A 19,996-nucleotide genomic window follows, 5' to 3' on the forward strand; every position below is an offset into this window, starting at 1 on the left:
CCACGGTTCACGGATTTGTGTCCATGTCCTCTCATTTATAAGCCACAGTGTTAAAAGCACAAAGAGCTCATTTTAAATGGTATAAGCTGAGCCGGTGGGGTTTGTTTGTGTCTCAGTCAGTATGCACGTCACGGACCCTCGCAGTGGACTCATTGAAGACTGAGGATGCCAGCCAGGCTGATGCAAGGAGACAAACAAGTTGGGTTCACTTATAAAAAATAAATAAATAAGACATGCAAATGTACACTACAGTTAAAAATAAATTCCTTTATTCAGAAAAGATACATAAAAAATCATTACAAGTAACGGTAAAGACATTCACATTTAAAATAAGTGCTGTTCTTTTGAGCTTTCTGACACTGAAGACTGGGTTAGATTACATTTTAATTAAAATAGAAAATAGATATTTACATTTTTTAGTAATATTTCACAATTTGTTTACTACTGTATTTTTGTTAAAATGAGTGACTTCTTCCAAAATCTAAAATCTTTTTATCAACCCCAAGCCTACATGAACAATATTTTTGTACATCCATGTCAGTTTCATTGATATCCAAAGGAAGAGAGGTGCGGGGCCTAAACTATTGTAAAACAATATCATTTTTAAATGACACATTTTAAATAGTATTTTTAATATAAGTTATTTTTATTCTTAAACAATTCATAATTTGACAATCACCATATAAATCAAATAAATGCAATTTAATGAGCCATGGGTGGGCCTTGTTGTCGCTAACTTTATGACAAGTTCTCCCCGCTGTAGAAAAAAAAAAAAAAAATTGTCTGATAAATTAACTAGCTTGTCACGAGAAAAACCGCAAATAAGCATTTACTGTGGCAATAATAATATTATTTATTATAAACACTGATGGTTTGTTATAATTTGTTGGCTTACATTAAACACACTTTACATTTGTTGGTTTTGTGCACAGAACGGTTTTGTTCATATACAGTCTATGATGATGCTGCATTCAGTGCCTGAAGTGGAAATAAAGAAGTGCCGTAAATCGACAGAACACCGGTAGCTACTGTTTTTTAGAGTAGCGCTGGTCCGACAGTGGAAACACAGCATTGACCGCCCGGTTCGATGAAATGTTATAACTTCAATGGACTAAAATGGTTTTAGCTGAACAGCCCCATCTACCGGACAGATGACATTCTGCTCACTACATTACAGAAGGACGTCAATTTCAATGGTACATGACAAACACAGATTCTGAAATGGTTTTTGAATTGTAGTTTAATGGGGTCAAGGTTATCTATATCTGCCTGAACGAATCCATTGGTCAATATGTGTTACATCAGGGTACATGTCCTGTCTTTCACAAAAGCATGGCAAGAGTTGAGTTACTTCTGTCTCTTACTCTTCCCTGTGAACTGGGTGTTTGGGCCCCACCACAGTGCAAAGGGCACACAAGGGTAAACATTGAATTTCCACTTATTTACTGTGCAGACTAATTATTTACTGCACGATAAGTGATGGGGACTAGTGCTCTGGTCAAAGTCCCTGCTCTGACATCAGCATCTGCTTCTGTGACACACGACCGTGTGTGCTTTTAGAGAATCACTATGTTCTGATCAGGTACTTTTTGTACAGAGTAAGCATTTTGGTACTGAATGGGAACAGCACAATCTATTCTTGTTCAAGACTTTGTTCTTGCATAGTTGTATAAATATGATAAAGAGACAGTTTAACAAAAATAAAAACATTTCTGAAAGTGTATACTCCCTCCCAAAATATGAGTTTGGCTCTTCATGGGAACGAATTGGGATACATTTAGCATTACATCACTTGTCGTCAGAACAGCTGATAAAACATTTGATAAAAAATGACATCTCCAGTCCATCAATTAACGTCTTGTGAAGTGCACATCTGTGTTTGTAAGAAACATATCCATCATTAATATGTTTTAACCATTGCTTCCAGCTAAAATAGGAGTCATCTATCCATAATATTTCTTTTTAGTGAAAAGCTGCTTTTGTCTGAATCAGGAGAGAAATATGCACAGATCAAACACTGTTTAAGCCAAGACAGTCCAGAACAGTATTAAACAAATATTTTGGTGGATTTTGATATGAGAAGACAACATTGGAGGATTTTTATTTATTTCTTTACTGGAGAAAGTGTTATTGTTGATAGAGGACAGAAAGGACCGTTTAAAGTTAAAAAGCCTTTAAAAGATTGTTCCTACAAGCATGCAGCTTTTTGTTTCACATGGCATTAACTGATGGACTGGAGTCATGTAGATTACTTGAGGATAAATGCAGTGTTTTTATCAGTTGTTTGGACTCTCATGCTGACGGCACCCATTCACTGCAGAGGACCGATTGGTGAGCAAGTGATATAATGCTAAATTTTGCCATATCTGTTCAGTACGGATCAAAAACACATACAAACTCATCTATATCTTGGATGGTCTGATGTGTAAAATTGCAGCATATTTTCAATTTTGGGTGCGATTTTCCTTCAAACAAATCACCAAAAATACCTACCAAATACAGGCTTACTTAGAAATTAATGATTCAAATGGAAATAGTGTGAACAACGTCCTGTTTGCCATTATATCTCTTAGATATTACCTGAAATGAGGCCTAGTTATTAACCAGTAAAGATTTCCAAGTAGCATGTCACAAGCCACAAACCATTTGGGAGCCCCTCTACCTAAACATTTGTTTAAAAAAAAAGTTTTTAATATAGCTGTTATAAAAATTCAAACTGAAATATCAGCCAATCAACAGTATTGAGAGAGCTACACTCCTCCTCTGAGCTGGTAAACAAGTGAAGAATGAATGAATCAATAGAGCAGTTCACAAGAATGTAAACAAAACTCACTTTTTGTCTGTTTATTTGTATTGTTTATTTGTTGTTGTTGTTTCAAATGCAGTCCCTCTGTGCTTGTAGATTTTTCTTTTTACCTGATGAGGGCCAGATATTAGGGTTTTTCAGCCAACCTAAACAGTATCAAACTCATTTACATTATCTCCCAAAAATTAAATATGGATATTAATAAAATATATGCACTACTGAATTCAGATCCATTGACTAATCGACTGCAACATATTGTATTTTCTCAGCACAAGGCAGTTTAACTCTGTGAAAAAGTTCAGATAAACACGTGTGTTCTGTGTATTTATGCGAGGTGTGGTTTAAATATTGATTTAAAGACGGAAGGATGAAAAACAAAAACATAAAGCCTTAACATAATAATACACGACACCCTCTCTATCTTTAGGCTACCACCCTTTTCTATTTTGTTATCCGGTTGATAGTTTCCTCATATCCACCTCTGGACCGTTAGGTTATACCTTGTTTGGAAAATGAAGGGGCGGGGGCATTTTGTGCCAAAAGCCTGACGCATGTTGCTCTGTGTTCTAGGGGTCGAAGACCCGTTTGTTTAAAATGCTGGACAAGACGCATGGTATTGTATTTCTAATCAAAAACAGCTGGAGAAAACATGATGCCGAGGAGTGTCCTATCCAGGTGCGCGCGCTTGACGCAGCAGGTGCCTTTGGAAAGCGCGCGGTCCACCAAACACGGCGTCCACCGCGGGATGTCCTCTGTGACCATCCCGCCACCAGCGTGCATGCTCCGGCCGCTCGAGGCTCCGTATCGGTACCTGTTTGGACCAGGACCATCCAATGTGCCGCCTCGAATTTTAGCGGCAGGAGGGAGACCTATAATAGGTCACATGCACTCGGAAATGTTCGGGGTAAATCTTACGCTACATTTTTACGCACAAACACATTTTACAAGTTTAATATAGGTCGAAGGCAAACAAGTGTTTGTAGGAAAATCTAGCTTAAAACACACGTAACATGCTTTAAAAATTAAATACGCAGCGTTAATAACAATAATTTTATACAATATATTTAAAGATCTCATGTGAAACCAAGTAAATATTTATCTTATTTTTTTTCTTCAAAAACGTCTTCTAATACTATAGGCTACTTATGTATTCTATTTATATAGAATGTATTATATTTATATACAAAACTGCCTTTCTATGATATGAGCTATATATAATACTTAACATTTTTAAATATTATAAGATCTTAAAACAAATTGCTTCTGCTCAATGCTTATTTTTTAAAGAATAATAAAAATAAGCATGCCAAACTAAACATCACTAAACAATATTTCTATAACAGAAGCAGAATCTTTTTGGAATAGTTTATTAATAGGTCTAGACCAAAAAGTGTTGTATTTTGATGGCTTGATTATAGTATCAGAGCTGCCCTTTGGAAACTTGGATGTTTGGAGGATTCTAACAGTCCCTGCACATATTTTGTCACAGATAATGAATGATATCAAGAAGGGAATTCAGTACGCTTTTCAGACCAGTAACAACATGACACTGGCCATGAGTGGCTCTGGACACACAGCGATGGAGTGTGCAGTCTTTAACATTGTGGAGCCTGGAGAAAGTGTTCTTGTTGCCATCAATGGAATCTGGGGAGAACGGGTCGCAGAAATTGCTGAGCGGATGGGTATGAAACTATTAATCAAAATAACGCTAGCTCACTGTTTTTTAGAAGTTCATCCTTATTTGTTGGGAGTTTGAGAGCATGGTTATTCTTTAACATCTTTCTATTTTCCCAGGTGCGAAGGTTCACACCTTGTTTAAAACACCTGGAGGACATTTTACAAATGCAGAAATTGAACAGGTGATACTGTCTTTCATTTATTAGTGACGTGTATACAAATTGCAATTCCTGATACCACTGTATGTTATATGTCTAGTAAAGCAAACCCCTGCTCTATAAGCAGCATTTGTCATTCTACAGGCTCTGGCTAAACATAAGCCAGTTCTTTTCTTTCTCACACATGGAGAGTCATCAGCTGGTCTGGTGCATCCAGTGGATGGCGTTGGTGATATTTGCCACAAGTAAGAATATTCTACAATCATTTAGCTTACTGTATGATCTACTGTACTTTTTGTAAAATCATTCAGATGCTTTTTTTTAAAGCATGCAAGATTTTCTGATAGGTGTCCAAACTTAAGAGATACACTTCTGACAGTTGATTATTAGTAAAAAATAAAAATCATTTATCCAAGAGAAATGTTCAAAGAATATAAAGGCAAAATGTTTAATTTCACACAATTGAGAAATTTACTAAAATTAGGGTTGGGGGGTGAGTATTTTAAAGTTAAATGTCTGTATTGTCTACTGTTCTCCCACATTCTCTTTTCAAGTCATCCTTCACTTTATATTCCTCTGTTGCATGGTTTTGTCTGTATAGACACAATTGTTTGCTCTTAGTGGATTCAGTGGCCTCTTTGGGAGCTGCACCGCTTTTAATGGACCAACAAAGTGAGTGGATCAAGATATTAAGTTATTTTAATATGTAATTATATAAATATGAAGTTAAATGAACATATAAACATGACGTAATTTACCAAGTGCCTATTCTAAATCTTTGTGTAAAAGCATGTGGATTGAATTCAACTGTTCAAACCTTTTACCTTTATAGATATTGATATTCTGTATACTGGTTCCCAAAAAGCTTTGAATGCTCCACCTGGCACAGCACCAATTTCATTCAGTGAAAGAGCATGGTGAGGAGAAATATTTGTATGAGTATGTGCTTGCCCACATCGAACCATTCAAACAATTGATGGAATCCACTGACATTTTCCATTTCTTCTCAAATGTGACATAGCCACAAGATGTTTAACAGGAAAACAAAGCCAGTGTCCTACCTCCTTGATATGACACACTTATCCAATTACTGGGGAAATGATGGCAAGCCAGTAAGAATGTAAGTATTGTAAATACAAACTGTTGCTCTTGCGAGACGTAGTAGAGTATGGATGCAAACCTCAATTCCTGGAGGGTACTTCCAACCCTGTACCATGTACTGTATTTTCCAAATAAACCTAAAGGACTTGATTACCTGGATCAGATGTATTTAAGTGACATGACATATATGTCAAGTATGGTGACCCATACTCAGAATTTGTGCTCTGCATTTAACCCATCCAAAGTGCACACACACAGCAGTGAATACACACTGTACACACACTCAGAGCAGTGGGCAGTCATTTATGCTGCAGCACCCGGGGAGCAGTTGGGGGTTCGGTGCCTTGCTCAAGGACACCTGCCACCCCGAGACTCAAACCCACAACCTTAGGGTTAGGAGTCATACTCTCTAACCACTAACCACAAGTTCCCCCAAATTAGGTTAGAATTAATTAGGGTAGAAGCTAAACTCTGCAGGGCTGTGGCCCTCCAGGAACTGAGTTTTGCACCTCTGTAGTAGAGGACTTGAGCTGTCTAAATTGTGTTTCAGATACCATCACACAGGACCTGTGTCTGGGTTCTTTGCTTTGAGGGAAAGTCTAGCCATCCTTGCTGAAATGGTAAGGGCTTTTTTATTTTTTTTATATAAGTAAACATTTAACACCTTGCTTGTCATAATTCACTCTTCAATGGTTTGTTAACCTTTTGGTCCCAAAGCCTGCAACTATAGACCTACTGCTTGTTTTCTCAACTATGTATTTTTGTTTGAACTATAACAGGCCGGGTGTTCAGATTAACAAATCTGTGATCTTACATACACTCCCATTTAAGTTTCGGGTCAGTAGGATTTTCTTACCCTTTTCTTTTTATGCTCGTCACCAAGGCTACATTTATTTGATTAAAAATACAGGAAAACAGTGATATTGTGAAATATTGCAATTTAAAATAACTTTTCAATTTCGACCATTTTAAAATGTGATTTATTCCTGTGATGGCAAAGCATAGTTTTCAGCAGCCATTACTCCAGTCTTCATTGTCAAATTATCCTTTCAGAAAATAATTGAAAATGCTGATCTGCCGATACCTTTTTGTAAGATGTGAAATCAAAAACTTTTGTCTTTACTGTCAATCTTGATCAATTTAAAGCATCCTTGCTGAATAAAAGTATTAGTTTAAAAAAATAAAAATAAATCCGACTGACCACAAAACTTAGAAAGGTTGTGTATATGTACATTATATATATAATGTATACATAGAATGTTTGCTATTAAGCGATTACTATATTTGAATATATTTTTTAAATGACTGATATCTAATAATTCTAACATGTCTGCTCAAGGGTCTTGAAAACTCATGGAGTCATCATACAGAAGTTGCAGAGTATCTCTGGAAAGGTTTGGAAGACCTGGGCTTGAAGCTGTTCATCAAAGATAAGGTAACTGTTGTTTACGTCACTTTTATTAATTCTGAAAACAATAATATACCCTAAAAGAGAAAGCAGTTAAAATATTTATGTATCTATTCCTAAAGGATCTGAGATTACCCTCTGTCACCACCATTGCAATCCCGGAAGGGTATGACTGGAAGGAATTGCTGGCTTACATCATGAAGCATCATCAAATCGAGTTTACAGGAGGACTAGGGCCCTCTGTTGGCATGGTGAGTAAAAGCTAGTCAACAAGGTATGACAGCAGCATTTAATTACATGGTTGAATAATTATCCACTCAACTTATTTCTAGGTATTGCGGATTGGGCTCATGGGATACAACTGCAACAAGGCCAATGCTGCGATGGCTCTAGCAGCTCTGGAAGACGCTTTAAAGCAGTGTCGAAAATCCAAAGCCTAATGACTTGACTGCTGACCTATATGTTTTTGCAGTTTCATATGGTGATGCTTGTAGAGTTATTATATTATGTTTCATAACGGTTGGTATAATGAGGAAGAATTTGAGCTGATTAGAAATCGTACATTGTGTCTCCTATTGAACAAAACCAGATGTTATGAATGTGTTTCTCAATGTCCCTTTTAAAGTTTCGACAAGCATCACTCCAGCACTTAAATTACCTTTATAAAAATGTTACCAAGAAATAAATCATAAATACAATTTCATCATTTGGGCTTACAATGTGAATTCAGTTACACAGTAGTACACAGGATGTTCAAACCATTGTTATTTATTCTCTTTTGGGGAATTATTTTGACTATGAGAAACATGAAGCCAAAACAAAGTTTAGCAGCATTTAACAAATCTGAATTGGTACTAAAATAAAAATAGTGCTTTGGCATTTCCAAACAAAGCAAAACTCAAAGCATCTGAAACTCAAAAGAACATTTCAGACATTTACATTAACAAGAACCAAATTCAATAAGCTTGGAAAATGAAACATATAACAAAATCATCTTTGAATATGTAAAACTCAAAGCAATGCCAGAATCATTTCAGCTTTTCTAAACATAAACCAGCTAGGTATTGCAACTGTTTCATCATTCTCCCCCAAAGTCCCTTTTCACTTTGGCTGCTGGGAATATAGTAACTAATTGCATCAAAAAGTGCCACACCAAGGTCATTTTGACCTTCCCCTCCGCTTCCTCATAAAGGACAATGAACTGCTCACCTTCATACTCCAAGTCCAGCACTTTTGTCTACTGTAGAAGGGATGCTGAGCCTCATCCAGCACCATCAGTCATCATACAGCAACCCTGGAGATGTGGAGCATGTAAACATTGATGTTTTTATCATTTCTTGAAGCAAGTTTAGGAAATGCATGTAGTTGTGGACCTTTTTTTACATACACTTTGCAGTATCTCCAAAATGTTCATTTTTTGACCAAAATAAAAGGGATCATACCAAATCATGTTATTTTTTTAGTACTGACCTGAATAAGATGCTTCACATAAAATACATTCACATATAGCCCACAAGTGAAAATAATAAATAATATAATTTTTTTTTTTACAACTGTATCTCACTAAAATACACAATAAACAGTGCACAGTTGTCTAATACAATACAGGTCCTTCTCAAAAAAATAGTTCATTATTTTCCATAATGTAATGATAAAAATTAAACTTTCATATATTTTAGATTCATTGCACACCAACTGAAATATTTCAGGTCTTTTATTGTTTTAATACTGATGATTTTGGCATACAGCTCATGAAAACCCAAAATTCCTATCTCAAAAAATTAGCATATCATGAAAAGGTTCTCTAAACGAGCTATTAACCTAATCATCTCAATCAACTAATTAACTCTAAACACCTGCAAAAGATTCCTGAGGCTTTTAAAAACTCCCAGCCTGGTTCATTACTCAAAACCGCAATCATGGGTAAGACTGCCGACCTGACTGCTGTCCAGAAGGCCATCATTGACACCCTCAAGCAAGAGGGTAAGACACAGAAAGAAATTTCTGAACGAATAGGCTGTTCCCAGAGTGCTGTATCAAGGCACCTCAGTGGGAAGTCTGTGGGAAGGAAAAAGTGTGGCAAAAAACGCTGCAAAACAAGAAGAGGTGACCGGACCCTGAGGAAGATTGTGGAGAAGGACCGATTCCAGACCTTGGGGGACCTGCGGAAGCAGTGAACTGAGTCTGGAGTAGAAACATCCAGAGCCACCGTGCACAGGCGTGTGCAGGAAATGGGCTACAGAGAAGCAGCACTGGACTGTTGCTCAGTGGTCCAAAGTACTTTTCGGATGAAAGCAAATTTTGCATGTCATTTGGAAATCAAGGTGCCAGAGTCTGGAGGAAGACTGGGGAGAAGGAAATGCCAAAATGCCTGAAGTCCAGTGTCAAGTACACACAGTCAGTGATGGTCTGGGGTGCCATGTCAGCTGCTGGTGTTGGTCCACTGTGTTTTATCAAGGGCAGGGTCAATGCAGCTAGCTATCAGGAGATTTTGGAGCACTTCATGCTTCCATCTGCTGAAAAGCTTTACGGAGATGAAGATTTCGTTTTTCAGCACGACCTGGCACCTGCTCACAGTGCCAAAACCACTGGTAAATGGTTCTGACCATGGTATTACTGTGTTCAATTGGCCTGCCAACTCTCCTGACCTGAACCTGAACATTGTGAAGAGAAAGTTGAAAGACGCAAGACCCAACACTCTGGATGAGCTTAAGGCCGCTATCGAAGCATCCTGGGCCTTCATAACACCTCAGCAGTGCCACAGGCTGATTGCCTCCATGCCACGCCGCATTGAAGCAGTCATTTCTGCAAAAGGATTCCCGACCAAGTATTGAGTGCATAACTGAACATAATTATTTGAAGGTTGACTTTTTTTGTATTAAAAACACTTTTCTTTTATTGGTTGGATGAAATATGCTAATTTTTTGAGATAGGAATTTTGGTTTTTCATGAGCTGTATGCCAAAATCATCAGTATTAAAACAATAAAAGATCTGAAATATTTCAGTTGGTGTGCAATGAATCTAAAATATATGAAAGTTGAATTTTTATCATTACATTATGGAAAATAATGAACTTTATCACAATATGCTATTTTTTTTAGAAGGACCTGTAGTACATTTTGCTAGTCTGTTTCATCTGCAGCATATTTTCTGCCATTGTTGCATTCTCATATTGTAAATCCAGCTGTCAACTCAAAGTGCATTTAACTTCAGACATCTAGTATTTGGCCTTGTTTATGTTGCTTATTCACACAGTGTGATACTAACCAATCTATTTATAGACAGTCTCCTAAGAATAGCAAGCCAGTGAGAAATGAAGTAAGAATCAGGAATGAATCATGGGTACCTCAACATCTCCCTGCAATCCCTCTGCTTCCCATGGAAGACTGATCTTCACCACAGGCATGTGTTCAGATATACAGGTCCTTCTCAAAGAATTAGCATACTGTGATAAAGTTCATTATTTTCCATAATGTAATGATAAAAATTCAACTTTCATATATTTTAGATTCATTGCACACCAACTGAAATATTTTAGGAATTGTAGGTGGGAGGCGTGTATAATTAGAGCGCCTAATCACTACATCTCCCAGAATTCCTAGTGTCAAATCAGGAAGTAGATACTCTTGGATGGCAAAGAGTTCAACCGCAACGTGAAATACATTACATTTATATCGCTAGAATTCGTGGTTATTTGAAAAGATTCAAGCGGAATGTCATGCCCATTGAATCACTCTGGTAGGACGACATGATGAATCCATTTACATTTATAGAAGCCTAATTTGTCGTATTTCTAAGGGTTAAGCCTATTATTACCGAACTGTCGTTTGTAGGTCAAACGTCAAATTTATTACTATTAAAAAACAAGCATTAAATAAACAGCAGGTGCATGAGAATGTGATTGTGAACGTATTTTATATCACGGACAAGCGTGCTTCGACCTCAGTTAATCTGTCGTCCGTGTTTCCGCAGCGGAGCTGAACCCCGCAGTGCTGCCGCTGGACTGGCTCCTGGGCACCTGGCAGTCCGATGAGCCGGGAGAGGGATCCTTCCCCTCCATCTCACCTTTTCGTTACACAGAGACTCTTCATTTTTCACATGTAGGACAGCCCGTGATCAATTTTATGTAAGTAACAAAACAACCCAGAGGCATTTTTCTTTTAATAAGTTTGTACAGTGTTCTGACCCACACGCAGACAATCAGAAATTATTTATTTACTTATTTCAGGTTTAATGCTTCCCATGCTGAGAGCAAAAAGCCACTTCACAGAGAGTGTGGATTCATCAGGCTTCAGCCAGGTACCAACAAGGTGGCCTTCATCATCGCACAGAACTCGGGTATTTGATTTATTAAAAAACTTATATTCAGCAGTGGGTAGTAATCAGAATAATGTAATCAGATTCCAAAAATTAAGCACTTGTAATTGGATTAACTTTTTTTTTTTAAATATGCTAATTTTAGTGATTAAATTATGTATTTACACAATGCTGCTACACTATTCACAGTTAATGAATTCTCTGTTAATGGTCACATGATATACACGTACACACGTTAAAAAAGGATAGCAACATTTTAGGTTTTACAGACTCAAATTAAATTCACAATAAAATACTGTATTTAATTAATTTATCTAATGTTCTAATGTTAATAAACCAACATATAGAAGTACATGTACTAATACAGTATCTGTTTTGAACCATTGTAATGCACTAATAACCACCAAAAACTGGTAGTGATGAGAAAGTAACTTGATAGATCAGAGCTCATCACCAACAGCTCTTCCACAAGCTGAGAAGGAATATATATATATATATATATATATACACTATATATATACACACTGTATATAGAAGGTGCAACACTAAACACCATCATGGTAACACACAATACTGAAATAATACAATAAACATTAATTTAACAACTTTAGATGAAAGATAAAACCCTATTGTACACAACTGATAAGAACAAAATAAGAAGAAACTGAAAAAACATACAATATGAAGTGTCATGCAGGGAATTCTGAGAGTGTCAATTTACAGTTTTTCACTGTAAATTCAACAACAACTTTTTTTCCACTTCCCAAAACTGTAATTTTAACAGTATTTTACTATGAAATGTAATAACAGTTATTCACCGTATATAGTATGGAAACTTACTGATAACCAATCAACAGGTTTTTACTGTAGATCACAATCATTTTTAACAGTGTACTTAAAATGTGTAATCTAATAGATTATATTACTAACTACAAATATTGTATTGTCATTTGTAATCATCAGAAAACTACAAAGATTAAATGAATCTACCTAGCGCTGTCTAAAGTACCATGTATGTTTTTTAATCATCTGTTTCTACGTCTTCCAGGTCTTGTGGAGATTGAGGAGGGGGAGCTCACTGGACAGCAGCTGACTCTGCACAGTACTTCCCTGGCTCGGACATCTTTTGCCAAGCAGCCTTACGTTCAACAGGTCTCATAACACAAACCGTTTTACTTGCACCTTGTCAAATGAATGCAACAATTAGCTCTTATGCAGTTCATAAAGAAAATATATTCAGCAGTGAAAACTATGAAAATATGGCTTAAATTGTATTGAATTGGCATAAATATTAGAATACGTGTTCCACTAATAATTGATATTTTTGATCAGATCTCCAGGCACATCCAGCTGAAGCCGGGGGGAAGGCTGGAACAGACGGTCTTTATGGCTCTGGAAGGACAGCCTCTGACGCAGCATTTGCACATCACTTACCGCAGGACTGATTAACTAGCTGTCATGTGGGAGGAAGATGTGTTTGTGTCTGACACAAAATATTGATGGCTTATATATAGCAACCTGCAGCTGATGCTAATATATCTGTTAGGAAGAATGTTATCTAAAATAATAGATGTGTTCTGAGCCATCTTCCCAACAAAACAAGCTCTGCAAATATTGTTACAGTATATAAAGGGGTCCTTTTGTATTATGTATGAAAAGTATGAAAATCTAGTTTCAGATTTAAATTGTTTAAAGTTTGTTCATGGCAAACTCTGTATACATTTTCTCTCCAGTTATAATTTAAGATTAATTTGGTATTTCATGGGGGATGTATTAATTCAGTAAAAGAAACAATGTTCTCTACCTTAAGATAAATTAACTGTCATTGCTTTCCAGTAATCAAGGAAAAGATTTTTTAACAAAAAAACAGTCTTAAACTAAAAATTGTTTAATAGAGATTGCATTTAAAATAATGGATATTGGGTTAATAAAGTCAAATCTACACTAGAGTTCAGATTTTGTTTTTTGAAACTTTATTTTTCAATCAAAGAGTGCTGAACAAAAATGTATTATTGTTTCCAAGAAGATATGCAGCACAATGTCTCTTCAGCAGCAAATCAGCATATTAGAATGATTTCTGAATGATTGAGTGACAATGCGGAAGATTAAGCCTTACCATCACAGGCATTGGTCTCAAACTCAATTCCTGGAGGGCCACAGCTCTGCACAGTTTTGCTCCAACCCTAATCAAACACACCTGATCCAGCTAATCAAGGTCTTCAGGATTATACTACAAACTTCCAAGCAGGTGTGATTTGGAGCTGGTTGGAGCTAAACTCTGCAGAGCTGTGGCCCTCCAGGAATTGAGTTTGAGACCACTGAATTCACAGGAATAAGTTATGCAATTACAATTAAATTGTAAAAACATTTCAACATTACAGTTTTTACAATATTTTTGATCAAATGAATGCCTTTTCTGCTTAGCATAAGTGACTTTAAAAACAGTAAAAAAAAAAAAAAAGATTTTACCAACTCAAAACTTTTCAAGGGTAGTGTATATTCACTACAGGTATTTATATTATTTTATGATTTCTGATTATTTTAACTATTTCCATAATATTTCCAGGTTTTCCTTGACCACTGGATCCCTTTCGGTTTAAAAAACTCTCTCAGTTCAAACATTAAAATCTTTATTTTAAGATGGTGACAACAGTATTTCACACACACCACAAAAACTGTACAAACTGAAAGTGCGAAGCGACACTCCAAACATCATTTTCAGCAATTTTGTATAAATAAATAACTGAAGATAGACCAACATTAAAATGTTTCTCTCATCACCACAGACATTCAGTATAAAATCTCAGTGTAATGAACCCACTCCGTGTGTCAGCGCAAAAGGAGCTCCATTTTAAACCAAGGAAGACAAATATTATGTAGCTCCAGCGACGAATATAGCACATATTCCCTCACAGTGCCCTCCCCTCCTGTCAGGTCATAGTATGCGTTACACTCTATACATGGTATATTTTAAAGAAATCATAACGGGTAAAAGAAAATTAAGGCAGTTGAACCTGGGTGAAGTGCTAGGACCTTTTTAAGGGGCTATTTGCTCTCACTCAATGGACCATTCAGATAGTTCTGGGATTCAGTGCTCAGTCAACTAGATGATTTCCTGCACAAGACTACTTCGTCAGGTAGATGTACATGGTCTTTAGGAATTGCCTCCATGTGAACACAGCGGTTGATAACCAGTGGGAACGAGCTCTAGGGTCCATGTCCACCACACATTTTAAAATGTCCCCCTGGAAAGACATATGAAAATAAACATTTAACATGCTATCACATACACTACCATTTAAAAATATGGGTTTGATATATATATATATACATATAAAAAAAATAAGTCTCTCCTGCTCACCAGGGCTGCATTTATTTGATCAGAAAATACAGTAAAAAACAATTAAATTGTGAAATATAATTACAATTTAAAATAGACGTTTTGAAATGTATGTATTTTAAACTGTAATTTACTCCTGTGATGCAAACTGAATTTTCAGCATCATTACTCCAGTCTTCAGTGTCACATGATCCTTCAGAAATTATTCTAATTTGCTGCTCAAGAAATATTTCTTATTATTGTCAACACTGAAAACAGTTATTCTGCTTAATATTTTTGCGGAAACCTTGATACAAACCAAGAACAGCATTTATTTGAAACAGAAATTTAATAAAAATAATTTAAAAATCTACTTGACCCCAAACTTTTAAACAGTAATGTGCATATAAGACGCTCTTAAATGTATAGTATGAAATTATAGCAGCACAAAGAAAATAATTAAAGCACTAATATAGCATGGCTACAGGCAAGTAGGGATAACTGCAGGCTGGAGGAATGGGCGTGCCGGAAGGTCCTCGTGATTGGTTGACAAAGCTGTCTGTCAGGGTGTGGGGGCAGGGTTAAGGCTTGGTTAGGGATATTTCTGTTGTACTGATTCACCTTTCAGAACGCCTCTTGCGGCACCTACTGCTTCAGGCTGCAGCTACCCCTGTCTCGCTTCAGTAACAATACTTTATTTCCTTTATATATGTCAGGACCAGTCTTGATTCATGAAGGCAGTACATACTGTAGAATGAACACTTACCCATCCTCCTCTCTTTTTGAGCCATGGGACCAGGTTCCTTCGCACAAACTCACCCAGACTGTCCACTATAGTGTGCACCATGACTGGATGGCCCTGACGCACACAGTCCACTGCCAGCCCAGCTGCTACAGCAAAGATGGCCACCACCTTGCCCCATGTGATCCCTGAAAGTAAAAAGCAATTCCATGAGCAGAACACACCATTTTACATCTCAAGCACTTTTGCAGTATACAAGCTTTTTAGACATGAAACGAACAACAACAACAACAAAAAAACGGGTTATAATGTAAATTCTGTGAGGTTGTAAGTCCTAGATATTCCCATGTTTTATTCTAAATAAATGCAAATGTATCTCAAACAATTCAAACCTTTTCCCCACATAAAAAAAATAAAAATCATTCTTTATGCTCTTTCAATCAATAGTGTCTTCAAAGGTCATTTAAATTTCTCACCTGCAATAGTTAAACTACAAAATAAGTGTGTGTGTACTGTTTTATATATGTATGTATGTGTGTGAGTGTGTGTGTGTATTACACACACACATACACACACAGTCAAACCAAAAATTATTCAGACACAGATTTTTTTTTATATTTCTGGGTGCAGGACACTATAGTTCATTTATGTGATTGAGAACAGCAAAATAAAGTAAACTGTGACATACGCTACAATTAACCATACAGTGAACTACCAGTAAAACTGATACAAATATTTGACCAAAATTATTCAGACACTTTGACCGGACCATTTTTACCTTAAGTGTTTTCTGACATGATCAAGATAATTTTTTCTATGACAGAGAACTTGAATTTGACACAGAATTTGTTCTGTTCTACAGTTGTCATTTTATTACAATTTTCTATACTATAGCAAATAAATAACACAACTGATAATGTGTAAAATGTTGAAGGTGTCTATTTGTAAATATACAAATATATTTACATACATTTAAGAAATATATGTGTGTGTGTGTGTGTATATATAATTTATAAATAACAAAAGTTAGATCTAGATCCAAAGCGGTGATGATGATGTAATATGAAACCTAACACCTTTAAATCTGCCATAACACTGCCATGCTTCAAGAGTCATGTACTGACAACTGTTTATGTTCCATCATCTTCAGCATTCATTTGGGATAACTCCTCACAGATCTATAACTTACTACCAAATATAGATTATTGTGAGAAGATCAGAAGGCCATAGTTTAGGACTCCATTACAACCGCCATGTACATCAATAGAAGCAGAACCAAGATAAAAATGTGACCAAATAAGTAGAAAGGAAAGAATGTGGGTATGTCCTTTTTAGGGTTTTTTCCATGCTCTGTAAAAAGACCACTGAAGAACTTGTCATTAACTGATGATCAGTGCCCCTCTCAAACACACCACTGAAATCCAATATTGGTTAAAGTCAACAGCTCTTCCAATGTTACAGTAATTTAATAATAACTTTTTTTTTTTTTTTTTACCTCAAACCCTTGTCAGGCTAACATTGTTCATTTAAATTTGGAACAAACTCCACATTTCCCAATTCACTCCATTTATAGTAGTGATGTCCTCATGTGCAGAGCTTTTTTTCCTTTTCTTTTTTCTTTCTTTTTGTTGTTGTCTCAAAATAGCCAATTAGGTACTGAATTAGAAGTAACAACAACAACAACACGAACAAGATACCTATAGAAAATAATAAAATACTCAAATGTTTTTTTGTTAAATTTTTTTTAAATACTTCAATGCAGGGACAGTGAGGTCATGCCCACAAACACTGCCTAAGAAACACCTTTTCTATTGTCTTCCAGGACACTTACCCATGATGAGGATCTCTGTTGCTACAGAGAGGAACGCATGTGACACCACCGGCTCCACAGCTACACTGATGTTCAGCTGCTTTGCAATATTACGGTACACATACGGACGCATACACTCCAGTTCATCACCTGCAAAACAGTTTAAATATACACTCAGAAGACAGTGAGAGGCATGTGCTCCCCCAACCTTCCTTCAGAAGACTTCAGAACACTGCTCAACCAAAATGGGTTTCATTGAATCAACATCTGGTCCCCTCAAATAGTCTTCATAATATGTGGTTATAGTATTAATACACATTTAACTATAAACCACAGTATAACATTATGAACAACAATTCAAAAGACAGATACATGAATGCTATATTTTTTACATGCAGAAAGAAAGAACATCTGAATGTTGACTTATGTTATGAAATAGTCCTGATTTATCTGGAGGACAAATACTGAAATAGCGTCCCATCTGTTAAGAGCATCAATTCACACTCACTCCTGGGTTTTCTTACCCAGTTTTAGCAGCACCACAGATACATCTACAAGAGCCCCGTGTGACTCGGGTAGATCAGACTCGACTTTTGACCGCCTTATTAGTCCTTCCCTTATTATTCTGGAGTGAATGAAGTCTCTACAAAGTTCCTTGGACTGGGAGACGAGCTGTTTCTCCGTGGGAGTCCGATCAAACACCTCCATCATCATCTCCACGGCGAACACGGAGGAGCGCTCAAACACATTCATGTCCCGCATGTTTGTTTGACACGAGCAAAAACTCTGCAACTTCACTGGTTGAGGCTGCCTGCATAAAACAGCCCACAAACTCCACTAACATTACGAAGCTCGTTTGCTACGAGGAAAGCCCAGATAAATTAAATGTGAAACAGGTTCGCCGAAACCTAAATAGCCAATCATAGAGACGGAACAGCCCCCACACTAGATTTAGGCTGCCCGATTTTAGGATTCGTCATCTTCAATGTATTTTCCACAGTTTTCTGTTTCTCATTAGAACATACAATGTTGAAATGGACTTTCTGTCCTATTTCCATCCTGCTGTTTTAGGTCGCTGTTGGTCTGTGCCCTGTATCAGAACATGACACATTCTCGGTAACATTAGTACAGGACGCTTAGGTAACAACTAATCAACCAAGTGCACTGCTTAGTCCAAATATAAACAGTCTATGGCACCTTGGCAGGACTTACAATGCTTTTAATCTAGTCGTATCACATTAAATGAATGCTAATCAACTCTGTCAAATCCTAGGTTATTTATAGAAATCATACCATAGGCCATAGCGTGGAACATTAATACTAATTTCTTTAAAATCACACTCATGCTAAAAGATGAGGCTTGTCTTACAGACCTTCTGTAGGTGTGTGAAGGCTCCAAGTAAAATGTTGATTTCACGTAACGAAGTTCATTCGTGGTTGACCGGGTAAGTTATTATCTGTCTTTGTTTAGCAGTGTTACTAATCCTCCAACAACACAACCGTTTAAAGGCCTGTGTTTGACTCATGAACACCTCAGTGTGAGTATGGGAATTAGCCTATGTCTTTTTCTGCTGGTCATATTTCATATGGTGGTCTCGGTGGCAATCAAATAAAAGAGTTTAAAAGTATGAGAGTTCACTTGCAATTTAATTTATTATTTATTTGTTAAGTAAAACTAGAGAAAAAGTCTTTAGGGTATCTGTTAACAGCACTTAAGTATTTGACTTATATAAGCTTAAAGATGCATTAGTCAAAGAGACAGTAGTGAAAAACTAAGAAACAGTTGATTTGTGGTGAGAGCAATCACGTTTATCTTCTAAAACCAAAATAAAACTGAACACACACATACATATATATATATAAAACTATCATTCAAAAAGGTATCTTCAGTATAATGACTAAATTAAATAATAAGTAAAATAAAAATGTCAAAGCCTTCTTCAACTGTATACTGTGTATACTGTATAAAACACATGATTCACAAATGCTTATAAGGCACAAGATATAGTACTTTCAGTGCCCCTTAATTGGTGATATCACTTCTTTTGTAGCAGAAATAAACTGCTGCAGAAAAATCTAGGTGCCATGCAAAATGTAATGTATAAATGCAACACTCATTGCAAATGTATTGAAGTAACGAGCACAGATAGCCTACTTATTAAAAAATGTAAAGCAGTGAATAAAAGTTGCTAATATCTTTGATACTCTGTAAACACAAAAGATACTCAATTACATTTAAGTAGGCCAATTGGGTAAGGCGGTGATGTTTTTGCCCCCATGACTTCAGATGCATCTGAAATGCCATAGAATACTTGTACTACATTTGGTTTGAAACTTACTTCATGACTGTTACCAGGTTCACCATGGTAGTTGTGTCTGTCACATGACCTATTAGGAAAGTTGTGATGAAATTTAGGCTATTGTAGGCTACATCCAAGTTTTTAACAGGTTATCGGAAAAAAAATTGGAAATGAAGGGAGGGAATTTGTTCTTGTTTTGGATGTAGAATGGATTTTGAGATGGGGGTGTTGCATCTCAAATGTGGAGGCAAACAGAGCAAAGGAGCTTTATTGAAAGGGCAGGGTTTAAGCAAATCAAATGATTGGAGAAGTCTGTCGTTTTCACCAGAAAGTCCAATTAACATTGTCATTTGATTA

General features: G+C 36.4%; 3 protein-coding genes across 3 annotated transcripts; 2 read left to right on the forward strand and 1 right to left on the reverse strand.

Annotated features, from left to right (window-relative positions):
* The first annotated feature begins 3,259 nt into the window (after positions 1-3,259).
* On the forward strand, positions 3,260-7,856 carry LOC128027612 (alanine--glyoxylate aminotransferase-like). The gene is made up of 11 exons (XM_052615379.1): positions 3,260-3,710; positions 4,296-4,488; positions 4,601-4,665; positions 4,786-4,886; positions 5,243-5,313; positions 5,474-5,558; positions 5,663-5,761; positions 6,293-6,362; positions 7,082-7,177; positions 7,273-7,401; positions 7,483-7,856. Exons 1-11 carry the CDS (start codon positions 3,456-3,458, stop codon positions 7,588-7,590), a joined length of 1,272 nt encoding a protein of 423 aa, XP_052471339.1. The 5' UTR covers positions 3,260-3,455; the 3' UTR covers positions 7,591-7,856.
* Positions 7,857-10,735: 2,879 nt separating this feature from the next.
* Positions 10,736-13,417, forward strand: LOC128027638 (peroxynitrite isomerase THAP4). The gene is made up of 5 exons (XM_052615413.1): positions 10,736-10,889; positions 11,124-11,277; positions 11,380-11,489; positions 12,517-12,620; positions 12,801-13,417. Exons 1-5 carry the CDS (start codon positions 10,865-10,867, stop codon positions 12,915-12,917), a joined length of 510 nt encoding a protein of 169 aa, XP_052471373.1. The 5' UTR covers positions 10,736-10,864; the 3' UTR covers positions 12,918-13,417.
* Positions 13,418-14,081: 664 nt separating this feature from the next.
* On the reverse strand, positions 14,082-18,447 carry LOC128027629 (bcl-2-related ovarian killer protein homolog B). The gene is made up of 4 exons (XM_052615401.1): positions 17,864-18,447; positions 17,361-17,489; positions 15,554-15,717; positions 14,082-14,713 (listed from the first exon to the last, which is right to left on the reverse strand). Exons 1-4 carry the CDS (start codon positions 18,099-18,101, stop codon positions 14,594-14,596), a joined length of 651 nt encoding a protein of 216 aa, XP_052471361.1. The 5' UTR covers positions 18,102-18,447; the 3' UTR covers positions 14,082-14,593.
* Positions 18,448-19,996: the final 1,549 nt, after the last annotated feature.

Source organism: Carassius gibelio, chromosome A2 (genome assembly GCF_023724105.1).
Source record: "Carassius gibelio isolate Cgi1373 ecotype wild population from Czech Republic chromosome A2, carGib1.2-hapl.c, whole genome shotgun sequence".
Taxonomy (NCBI): Eukaryota; Metazoa; Chordata; class Actinopteri; order Cypriniformes; family Cyprinidae; genus Carassius; species Carassius gibelio.

Coding starts and splice junctions, on each gene's coding strand:
- LOC128027612 (XM_052615379.1), top strand. CDS start 3,456: ATGATGCCGAGGAGTGTCCTATCCAGGTGCGCGCGCTTGACGCAGCAG. Junction 4,666..4,785: donor CAAATGCAGAAATTGAACAG/GTGATACTGTCT, acceptor GTCATTCTACAG/GCTCTGGCTAAACATAAGCC. Junction 4,887..5,242: donor GTTGGTGATATTTGCCACAA/GTAAGAATATTC, acceptor TTGTCTGTATAG/ACACAATTGTTTGCTCTTAG.
- LOC128027629 (XM_052615401.1), bottom strand. CDS start 18,101: ATGCGGGACATGAATGTGTTTGAGCGCTCCTCCGTGTTCGCCGTGGAG. Junction 17,490..17,863: donor TGTGGTGCTGCTAAAACTGG/GTAAGAAAACCC, acceptor ACTGTTTTGCAG/GTGATGAACTGGAGTGTATG. Junction 15,718..17,360: donor AACAGAGATCCTCATCATGG/GTAAGTGTCCTG, acceptor TTTTACTTTCAG/GGATCACATGGGGCAAGGTG.
- LOC128027638 (XM_052615413.1), top strand. CDS start 10,865: ATGTCATGCCCATTGAATCACTCTG. Junction 11,278..11,379: donor CAGCCCGTGATCAATTTTAT/GTAAGTAACAAA, acceptor TACTTATTTCAG/GTTTAATGCTTCCCATGCTG. Junction 12,621..12,800: donor AGCAGCCTTACGTTCAACAG/GTCTCATAACAC, acceptor ATTTTTGATCAG/ATCTCCAGGCACATCCAGCT.